The sequence below is a fragment of the Tasmannia lanceolata genome, unplaced genomic scaffold (genome assembly GCF_043159265.1).
Source record: "Tasmannia lanceolata isolate RefF3 unplaced genomic scaffold, GAP_Taslan_0.1 ptg000015l, whole genome shotgun sequence".
Classification (NCBI taxonomy): Eukaryota; Viridiplantae; Streptophyta; class Magnoliopsida; order Canellales; family Winteraceae; genus Tasmannia; species Tasmannia lanceolata.
In genome coordinates, this window is record NW_027518692.1 from 8,409,629 (window position 1) to 8,421,196 (window position 11,568).

The window sequence follows — 11,568 nt, forward strand, 5'->3', positions numbered from 1 at the left end:
TCCCACCTATAGACCTCTCTCTCTCTCTCTCTCTCTCTCTCTCTCTCTCTCTCTCTCCACAACAGGAACAATTGATGGGCCCCCAAAATTCTCCTCCTTGGTGCCCAAATCCAACCCACTATGACAGTGTACCGTCTAGACCATAGGATGATCCAAGCGGTCCATTTGATAGGCCACATTGTAAATAGGTTGTCCCAAAAAACCATTTCCATATGATGATCCTAGCCCTCAGATATAAAGAGAAATTGCTTATTATGGAAACCTCTATAGATTGGAGGGTTGTGATCATCCTATGCAAATGATTTTGGGGGCACAACCCATTTACGTTATGGCCCATCAAATGTACGACTCGGATCATCCTATGGTCTGGACGGTACACTTCAATTTCAAAAATATGGGTGGGGCCTAAATTGGGCCTTAATGTTACTGTACAAACCACACCATAGGATGATCCAAACCATGGACGGCTTGGATCATCCTATGTTGTGGACTGTACGCTTCAATTTGAAAAATATTGGTGGGGCCTACGATTGGGCCTTAATGTTACTATACGACCAACTCCATAGGATTATCCAAACCATGGATGGCTTGGATCATCCTATGGTCTGGACGGGCCTTAATGTTACTTTACAACCAACTCCATAGGATGATCCAAACCATTCATTTGATGGGCCACAATGTAAATAGGTTGTGCCCTAAAAATCATTTCCATAGGATGATCACAACCCTACAATCTATAGAGGTTGCATAAGATGTAGTTTCTATTTATATCGGAGGGCTAGGATCAACCTATGGAAATGATATTTTGGGACGCAACCTATTTACGTTTATGGCCCATCAAATGGACGGTTTGGATTATCCTATGGTGTGGTATGGGCGGGCCCTATGTTGTTCAAAGATGGGCCCACCATTCCACCAACGGTTTTTGTTGGGCCCACCAACTGTTCTTATTGTGTGTGTGGAGAGAGAGAGAGAGAGAGAGAGAGAGAGAGAGAGAGACCGGTCAGATGGTGGGAAAAGTTAAAGCCTAACGTTTAAAGTTTGCCAGCCGTCGAGGGGAGAGGGGGTGGGGGGGGAATATCAGCGCCCTTATCATTTCCCTATTTTTTATTGGCCGGTGATAAATTCAACCCCCTTCTAGGATGAATTCACCCCGTATTTTTCCAAAATAGACTGCACCATAGGATGATCCAAACTGTCCATTTGATGGAAACCTAGACCTATTTCCTATGGTGTTGGGCTGTACATTCGATTTTTGAAAAATATCGGGGGTGAATTCATTGCGGCCCTTTTTATCTATGTGCACGTGAAATGACTAAACTACCCTTATCAATTTTGTACATTGTCCACCCGCTCTATTCAATCAAAACAACAGATGCGTCCTCTTGTTTCTCACTTCCATCAGACCTTCTCACTCTCTTCCTTGTCTGCAATCCTTTCTCCCAACAAACCAAATCTTCATCATCTCTCCAACTACTTTAAAACCTCCATCTCCACCATGGCAGGATCCGAAGATTTCGTCAAAGGATACGTTTTTCCCAATGGCCTCGCACTCATCACACTCGATCGACCCAAAGCTCTCAACGCCATGAATCTAGGTTTTCCTTTCTTTTACCTCTCTCATCTTCTTTTCCTCGAATTCTCCATTTTCTGTACAGTTTTGTTCCCGAGCTAGGGTTTTCATAATTCTAGAGTTTGATAGTTGGAAATTCTTGTTTATGTTCTCATCTGGTTTATGATCTCTTGGATTGCATGGATGAAATTTTACTTTCTTATGAAATTGAATTATTGAAATCTAGGTTTTCCTTTCTTCTAGCTCTGAGAAGAATTCTAGGGTTTGATGGTTAGAAAATCTGGTTTATGATCTCGTGGATTACATATATGAAATTTAACTTTAGTTTCATTTGTTTCTTATGAAATTGAATTTTTGTGATGAGAAAGTGGTGTAGGTTTGGTTGTTGTAAGGGCTTTAAGCATGGTTTTGGGCTTAGAGCCCGGATTTTGTTGTTCTTGGTGTTGCTATTACGATTGCTAATTTCTGTGCATTTTTGGATTTTTTTTTCCTTTCTTCTAGTTCCTTCATCTTCTGTTTATCAAATTCTCGAATTTCGGAAGGAGTAGTAGAGTTTTGTTCCCGTATGAGCTTACTGAGCTAGGATTTTGATAATTCTAGGCTTTCATAGCTAGAAAATCTGGTCTATGATCTCGTGGATTGCATGGGTGAAATTTAACTTTCGTTCAATTGTTTTCGCCAAAGATCTTATGAACTTGAATTGTTGGGATCTTTCAATAAGTGGCGCATGTTTTTGTTTTGCTATTACGAGTAGTAATTTCTGTGCATTTTTTGATTTTTTGGGTGGGAATTTAGTTAAGTTTCACTGAATTTTTTTCTGGAATTTATTGGCTAATATTCTTAATGGATTTTTTTTTCTTAATGGAAACATTGGAAATTAGTTTGTACAGTATGTATTCAATTTAGGGATTTTGATGGAGGATGTAATGATTTTGGATACTTTTTCCTCTTCTGATGCAGAGATGGACATAAAATACAAAAGTTATCTTGATGAATGGGAAACAGATCCAAGAGTGAAATGTGTTTTGGTGGAGAGCAGTTCTTCCCGTGCCTTTTCAGCAGGTAACTTAAAGGGGAATTTGACTTTCATTATTGCAAAGATTACTCCATTTAATTGTACCCAGTTCCATTTTTTGCAAACTTTATTTTAGTTTTTAGCTTTTAGTAGTATCCCTTTGCTTTCTTGGAAATTTGTTATTGGGGTGTCGGATAAGGTTTGAGGGTGAAAATTCGTGGCCATTGCAGGAATGGATATTAAGGGTGTTGTTGCTGAAATACGAAGGGACAAAAGTACACCTCTTGTGCAGAAGATCTTCCCATATATGTATATTTTTTTTCGTGTTACGACTTACACGTGTCTGTTGCATGTTAACATGACTATTTATGTTATTACTATGTGACTTTCTCAGTGCTTGCTCATTTTATATCGCGCACCTTAATGTGATCTGCAAGTGGTGATGTGAAGCAGATCACTATCAGGTGGGAAAAATCAGAAATTGTTGAGATCTTGTCGTGTCATTCTTGTACTATATCAGCAGCTTAGGCACCATGATGCGGATAATCTATATTAATCAGATACTGTATGAATATTTCCTATGATTTCGTCTTTATTGCTAGTATAATGTTTATAGCTATGATTTTTGGACACGGACACCGAGTGTCGGACACGACAAACCCCCAAAATTTAGAAACGGGGACACGGCTGAAATGCAAAGTACATATAATCATCATTGTAGATATGGATTCGGTGTCGAGTTCAACACGGATACGAGTTGTCTGACATGGCAACATAAAAAAATCTAGAAATAGTGACACGTACATACATATAAAATTAGATTGTTATCATAATTTGTAATAATAAAAATTTAGTATTTATTTAACAAACTAAAAGTGTCCAAAGGAGTGTCAACATGTGTGGACACGCATGTTGTGTCAGACACGGCAGGACACGTGTGTGGGCAATAAATTCAAAGTGTCGGCTAAATCATAGGTTTATAGGTTTTCTTTGCGAGTGAAAGAAGATGATAGAAATAAATGATACTCTATTCATTTATGTTATGATCTACCGAATGGTGGAGTATAATACAACTAAGAGACACAGAAGAAAAAGGAAGTAAAACAGCTACATTGGTGTCGTAAATTCTTTGCCTGCTCATTTGATAATCCGTGTCCACATATCATAGCATTAAAGCCTCTCAATGAAGATCTTGAGGGCCGTGAGAAGTGAACACCCTTTGACCTAGTTTGAACGACAATGCCAATTGGACCTGAATAAGCAAGAATAACATTTAATGGGATCTCTAAATACTCAGTCCACCTCAAACGGACGATATCACTGCAAATGGAATAATCACTCAGCTCCCTACCCTTTTTTCCAAGGTGATTGCAACTCTAACCTGCCAATAGCACCCTAACCAAGTTTGGGAACACAACTAATGACAAATCACTTGAGCAAAACACTCCAAATTTTACTCGCCACTGAGCAATGCAAGAAGATAGGATTGGTTAATTCCCTTGTCTTCTTGTAAAGAGAACAGTGGTTGGCCAACATCAACTTCTTAAGTTTGTCCAAATTGTTAATCTTGTTGAGTATCACACTCAAAGACAAACATTGAACTCGAGGAGGCAGATAAACCTTCCATAACCACTTTCTATTCATTTCCGAATTTTCTTCTCTTAACAAGTAGTTAATAGAAGATTTCGCCAAGAAAAGATCTTGAGAGTCTACCTCCTAAATCCAAGAGTCTACTTGACCTGCATGATATAAACATCTTCCAGCAAAGCTAGAAGGTAAAAGCAACACACATTGTCCTCATTCTTGAATTTATGATGATTTCTATTCCTTTCGCCACCCTCTCAGAGCAGGCAGACACCTTAATTCCTAACTAACTGCAGCTCAAATCAGAATAGAACAAAAAATTGCCATAGCATAGCCCTTGTAATATTAAAATGGCACATCTATTGTTATTTCATATCAAATGAAGTTCCGCGGGAAGACCTATTCAAGCCACCATGGTGATCATGCATCCTAAGTCATGATGCATCCTTCCTTTTTTATCTTATTCTTTTTTTTTTAGATTATTGAAAACAGTTTATGTACATGTTATTAAGTAGCGACAAGAGGGAGTATATTTATAAAAAAAATAAGATTGTTTTTTAATGTTTTGGAACATATGAACTTTGAAGAGGTCCCATCCATGGCATCCCCTTTGGAATATTCCTGCCTAACCCCAACAAATCCGTCTTTTATCACTGAAAAAATCTCTCTCTTCTTCATTTTATTATTGTTGTGTGGATTGTTGGGTTAGCCTGCATCACTTGTTATTCATTTCTGTTATTCAAAGTAAACCCATAAACCTCCATGTCGACCGGACTCATCAGTTGCAGGAGATTAAGTTATGATGTTCCAATGGAGATTCTTCAGGCACTTTATAACTTTTGTCCTTTTGTAATTTGTGTCTTTTTATTTCCCAATTCCCATGTTTCGAAGCAGCTAGTTTTTGGCATTTTTGTTCTTTAGACGATTTTCATTTGGTATGATTGTTCATTTGAGTCTAATTATTGTTGTAATGCATGCTAGTAATTTGTCTTCAGATAGCATTTTATTTATGACCAACTAGTTTGGGTCAAAGGCTTAGTTGAGTCGAGTTGAGTATAGCATTTTATTTATGAATTTCCTTAACATTTGCTTCTTTTTGACAATATTAAATTATGAGTTGTAGTAATACATAATAATCCAGGTGGGCAGTAAACTGTCAACACCTTGCTCCATTAATGATGAAACTATGTTATTTCCTTTCTTGGCTTGAGTTACTGATGTTGATTGCACTCTCGCAGGTATTTACTGCAGAATACTCACTGATATGCAAAACTTCGGAGTACAAAAAGCCTTACATTAGCCTCATGGATGGTGTGACGATGGGCTTTGGAATTGGCCTTTCTGGTCATGGCAGGTACCGGATTATCACCGAGGTATGTTTTCTGCGCGGAGTTCATTGCAGAATGGTATAATCACAATTTTTTATGTCTTAAGGTTTACTGTCCCTCAAGATGATTTCAGAGGACCCTTCTTGCCATGCCAGAAAATGGAATTGGCTTGTTCCCAGATGTTGGATTTTCTTACATAGCAGCAGCGAGTCCGGGAGGAGGAGCAGTTGGTATGTCCTTCGATTATCGTAACTCATTTACTTAATTTGCCTTAGTTTTATCTTTGTAACCAGTGTTCACTTCTCAACATTGTCTTAAAATCTGAAATAATATGAACTTTGCAATGCATTGAGTTAGAAAAACCATGCATTTACAATTTGCAACTTTCGCAGTTCGTCTTTGTTTTCCAGCAAATAATGAAAATCTTGTGTGCATTTTTTTTATATGTTTTCTGTTTATAATTGTTGTTTCTTGATGCTGTTACTTCTATATTTGTTGCAGGCGCTTATCTTTCACTGACTGGAAAAAGGATTTTTTCTCTTGCTGATGCACTATATGTAGGTCTTGGAACTCACTACGTGCCATCTGGAAACCTGGGTTCATTGAAGAATGCTCTTCTCGGGCTCATATTGTATATCCCAATTCATCTTTTCCTTAATGATTTCATGCTTCATAATTCTCAAAAAGAAGAAGAAGGGATTTCATGCTTCATCCTGGGAATACTAGTGATTTATCTGGGATCCCTGGGTTTTGTAAGATTGACTAATATGCATTGTCCTTAGTCCTTAGTTATTTGAGATGATAAAATGTCCCTGAAACTATTACAATAATATGCCACCCCTTTTATGAAACTATTATAATTATTGTAATTTTTTGAAAGAACTACAATAATATGCCACCCCTTTTTGTTTCAAAAAAATGTGCCACCCTTTGTGAAACAATTAATTTGCTGTCTTATAATGGTGTTACTCATTCTGAATTGGGAAAATGAGACAGGATATTGTTAGCAGAGTTTCACTACTTTTAAGAACAATGGATGGCTTTGGTGGCTTGCTGGTTTTCACTTTGTTGACATTGTTGTCAACTCATGGTTTTACACTCTGTCTAAATTAGTGTTATTTTCTGGGATGTGCTTTATCATTTAAAAAGAAAACTTAAGGGATATGTGATTCACATATATGTTGTTTTGTTTTGCACAAAATTTACAGTGAAGTAGTGATTAGTGACTTATGTTAACCGTATATAAGTTGTGCATCCAGTTCTGATGACACACAGAAAGATGTCCAGTCACTTTTGGCAGAATATGCAAAAGAGCCTAAGTCTGATGCCCAACTGAAGGTGCGCTTACCTCAAATAATTTCATCCTTTGGCACACATAAATCTGTCATTGAGATAGTGGAAGATCTGAAGAAGCATCAGCTGAGTACTGACGCTACAGGTATGTTCTTACATAAACAAAATAACTTTATGGGGAATTATGGAAAATCCATGTCTAATTTCAATGAATTGTGTACAAGTAGGTCTTCCAAGCGAACTTGTTGGTCCTGAGGTTATAACTTGTTCCACTTCAGGCTGATTGGAATGTCCCCCCCCCTTCCCCCCCTTCCTTCTTTATTCTTTCGGACATGTAGAACTCCTGTCCTGATTAGAGGCTATCTTCAATAGAGCCTATACATCCAAACATTGTATCCAATCCATTGCAGAGTGCCGAGAGACACATATGGGCTAGGACATTTGAAGGAGGAGCCATTGACATTTCTCAATGAGCTGAAACAGTTTTTCTTAAATGCTATGGTGAGCAAGATACCATAATATGTTATTTGTAGCCTACTATGCTCTACTGAATAACTACAAAATTCTAATTCTTATGCAATTTTTAATACATGTACCTTATTCTGTATGACATAAGTACGTACATGTACTATATATTTGTGTGGTGTTTGTATATCATACTTGATAAAATTACTGTCAAGAGGGTGTTGTTCAAGGGTTCCTAGCCTCGTGCTGACATATGCATTGAAGGATGTTGCGATAGCTGGTGTTACCTAATGAAAATTCTTGACTGAAATGCTATATGAATTTTGATGATATGACTTATTTTAATTGTATAATCATAAGAAACCTGACTTTTTGAAACGATCATTTACCGTGAGTTCTTGTTCAAGTACAAGCTTTTTTTTAAATAACACATAAAAATGACCCACTTTGGGCTAGTAACAGTGCCACATTTGGGCTTGGATCTTGTTGACAGAAGAAAAAGGACATTTTAAAATAAAAAATTAAATGATATGGTATCTTATGAAAGCAGGATAATATTATGATATTATTGAGAATGCTGTGAACTTTTGGGAAGCTTTTAATTATAAGGAAATAAAATGAAGTGGGAAGTGTTCCTGAGCTTATCTAAGCTATAGCTCATAAACACATGTGGCCCCACATTTTTTGGGGGATCCAAAGCATTCATTTGGAAGACCCTTTCATGGATAGGGTGTGTACCAAAAATCAGCCCAGTATGGTCATCCTAACCCAATCAAAGGAGGGGGGGGGGGGGGAAATGGATAGACAATGTGTGTCCATGTTTCTGCCCATTTTTTCTCTCCACAAATGGCAGGGTTGGGATGATCCTATAGGGCTGATTTTTGGTACACACCCTATCCATGGAAGGGCCTTCCAAATGAATGCTTTGGATCCCCCCAAAAAAATGTGGGACCACATGTGTTTTTGAGTTATAGCTATAACTCAGGAACACTTTCCTCTAAAATGGAATCCTTTTTTTTTTCTAAAAAGACCTGGATAATATTGGACTTTTGTTCCTTTGGATGTTATCTGATTAAAATCGTCAGCACAGTGTTTTAGTGTTACTAGATGCATATTCATTCTATTTTTGTCCTGATTAGTATTTCTTTCTTATGCAGTGGCAGAATGGGCTAATGATTCACTTCTAGGACTGAGAAAAGGTGCTCCTTTTTCTCTATGCTTGACAGAAAAATATTTTTCCCAAGTTGCATCTGCCCACGGGAACAATGAGCATCATCTGTCCAAAGTGAGTTTCCAAATTTCCATTTTGATTTTGTTGAAACGTTGTTGTAGTTTATTATCAAAGCTCAGATTTAGAAAATGTGACCGCTGTCTGTCCTTGTAATTGGTGGTATGTAGTTTAGTGGTGTGATGAAGGCTGAATATCGTATCGCTCTAAGGTCCTCGCTTCGGAATGATTTTGCTGAAGGTGTTCAGGCAGTTTTGGTGGATAAGGATCAGGTTTTTCTGACACCCTCTGCCTCCCCCTCTTCCAACCACCACAATTACACATCACAGACAGACACACAATGGATGTGCTCTCCCTTAGGCTTCTCGCTCTAGCTAGCCTATCCACCACGCTGTTTGCTGATCTCCTAACATGCCGATGTGATATATCTTTGTCCCTTGCTATGTCCTTTAGGCCACTTTTGGATACCTCATGTTTTTGTATTTGGATTTGGATTTGAGTTTGGATACAAGAGACATCAATCATCCTCATCCTCATGCTCATTTTGAACGAGAGAGAGAGAGAGAGAGAGAGAGAGAGAGAGAGAGAGAGAGAGAGAGAGGGTGGAGGTAATTGCCACTAATATTGATTTCCAAATAATTTCTTGCAGAATAGATTTGAAAATCGGATTTTTTTGCACTGTTGTAGCTGATTTGGAAATCTAAGGATCTGATCCAGATCCAAATCTCAACAGCAAATGTGAGAAATCCAAATCTAAATCTTGTGGGTATCAAAACGTGGCCTTATTTCTTCGATGAATTGCGCAAATCTCCTTGGGTAAGGATGACTACCCTACAACCATCTAATGCCATTTAAAGAGTCCCCCTCCACAATTAGTCTAGATAAATCCATGATTTTAAATTTTCATGAAATTTCCTCGAAATGACTGAAATATTTCCATTTCCACCCCCATCGAAATGAAATTTACATAATTTCCTTTTTTTCATTATTTCTCCGAAATTGCTGAAATTCGACTGCAATTTATGAACTCCCCGAAATTCGACCAAAATGGTCGGAACGACAAAAAATGGAAAGATATTATTTGAATTTCATTTAATTCATTATTTTAAAGAATGATATTTGATAGGCGACATCATTGAGCTACATAACAAAGTAACTGTATCTTATGCATGGGATGCCAAATCTGCATGGGACTAGTAATACCTCGAAACTCTGTGGTATTGACATAAAGTTGGGGTACTTAGAAGGGAGACTGGTCATTGTACTTCATTATATTGTACTTCTTTATTGACTTTACTGTTCTAGACCATGGTTTTAAATTTCGAACAAAATCCAAAATTTCGGTTCAAAATTTTGGGTTTCGGCAGAAACCGAAATTGAAATCGGGTATACCCAAAATATTACAAAATTTCTGCCGAAATTTCGCCCAATTTCATTTTTTTTTTCGAAATTTCGTCCGAAATTGAAGGAATTTCACCCAAAATCTCTATTTTATTTATTATTTAATATTACCCCGAAATTCTGTAATTTTGCCCGAAATTTTGTAGGAGATAAAATATTATTTTATTTGATTTCGTTGGAATTCGACTGAAATTTCAAAAATTTGGTTTCGGTCTATTCCGAAACCGAAATTTGAAACCATGTCCAGACATGTGCAATAACATGTCAGTAGGTGTTCGGTGTGATTAAGCCATTTTGCATGGCTTTCTTACTTATGTGATGGCTTCTAAGTATGCATTTGTGCTTATTCTAACATTTTCCAAAGTTTTATCAAATTTCATCATTTGCATAAGTTTTGTAAAAGATTAAAAATTTTCATAATTTGGATATGTTTACATGTGTTTCCATGATTTTACAAGATTTCCACTGAAACTGAAATGTTTCCGTTTTCGTGCCTACCGAAACCGAAATTTAAAACCTTGTTCTCCACTCTCCACTAGTCTGAATCCCTATAGTGCCGCTCTAACTTCTGCTTCTCAAGTGTTATTTTAGAGCTATATTCTAGAATCTGCTTAGATGTTGACAGTATCTATTTGATTTCTTTACAGAAACCGAAATGGAACCCGTCAAGATTGGAGGATGTTGATCCGAATGAGGTGGATTCTCTCTTTGAGCCTTTACAACCTGAAGTTGATGAACTGAATGTATGATCATTAGAAGATTTGATTGGTTTTGTCCCCTAATAATAGGGCTTGAAGTTAACATTGTTCCAATAATCTAAAGAATAAGTTAGATGCATTTGGGATGAGACTGTACGGTGCAATGCCAGTATGAAATTATCAGTTGCCATGTTTTATACTGGAAAAACCATGGAATCAGTGAAAATTATTGCAACCACCACTGCTTAATTTGAGTAGTGTTTTAATTGATATTCCGCACTATGTTGTGTTTGTTGTGGATTTTGAGTCCAAAACTGGTTATTGGACTAAAAATTACGTTTAATTTTGAGTCCCATAATCAGTTTTTATTTGCACAAAATCAATTCTCAATACATATTGAGTTTGCGCCTAGTATAAAAACATGGTTGTGCTGATTATATTTTCGCCCCCTTCTGTTTGTCTTTTCCCCAAATAAAGTCATTTCAAGGAAAAGACAGACAGAATTAAGTGTGCAAAAGGATTTTAAGGGAAGATTTTGGCAGGCCAAGGCCAATTGGCTCAACTTGAAAGTAAATATTTGAGGCAGGTGAAATGAAAATAAAATCACAAATGCTCTTAATGAGAAAGTACGAGGAATGATAGAATGAAGGGCGCCCTTGCAAAAATCAGCTTCAAGGACGCCCCTATTTGTTGATTTCAGCAAAGTCAACAACATGATTTCCACTTTTTTACCACCATAAATGCACTTGAAGAAATCAACCAATAAGGGCGCCCTTGAAGCTAATTTCTGCCAGGGCGCCCTTCATTCTATCATTCCTCTACTATAGTTAATACAATATTTAGCTCCGAAATCAAGTAAACATGAATGAAAGTTCGTACAAAATTTGGATTGCAGGAACATGAATTGCAGGAAATTTTTGGAAAAGTTTGAAACGGAAAAAACATTTCTAGAATTTCCTACTTTTTTACACATGAGATATCCC

General features: G+C 37.2%; 1 protein-coding gene across 1 annotated transcript; it reads left to right on the forward strand.

Annotated features, from left to right (window-relative positions):
* The first annotated feature begins 1,353 nt into the window (after positions 1-1,353).
* Positions 1,354-10,855, forward strand: LOC143845440 (3-hydroxyisobutyryl-CoA hydrolase-like protein 3, mitochondrial). The gene is made up of 10 exons (XM_077353784.1): positions 1,354-1,598; positions 2,534-2,635; positions 2,819-2,891; positions 5,419-5,545; positions 5,634-5,730; positions 6,002-6,131; positions 6,760-6,938; positions 8,416-8,543; positions 8,657-8,758; positions 10,535-10,855. Exons 1-10 carry the CDS (start codon positions 1,376-1,378, stop codon positions 10,634-10,636), a joined length of 1,263 nt encoding a protein of 420 aa, XP_077209899.1. The 5' UTR covers positions 1,354-1,375; the 3' UTR covers positions 10,637-10,855.
* Positions 10,856-11,568: the final 713 nt, after the last annotated feature.

Coding starts and splice junctions, on each gene's coding strand:
- LOC143845440 (XM_077353784.1), top strand. CDS start 1,376: ATGCGTCCTCTTGTTTCTCACTTCCATCAGACCTTCTCACTCTCTTCC. Junction 2,892..5,418: donor CTTGTGCAGAAGATCTTCCC/ATATATGTATAT, acceptor GCAGGTATTTAC/TGCAGAATACTCACTGATAT. Junction 6,132..6,759: donor GCTCTTCTCGGGCTCATATT/GTATATCCCAAT, acceptor TTGTGCATCCAG/TTCTGATGACACACAGAAAG.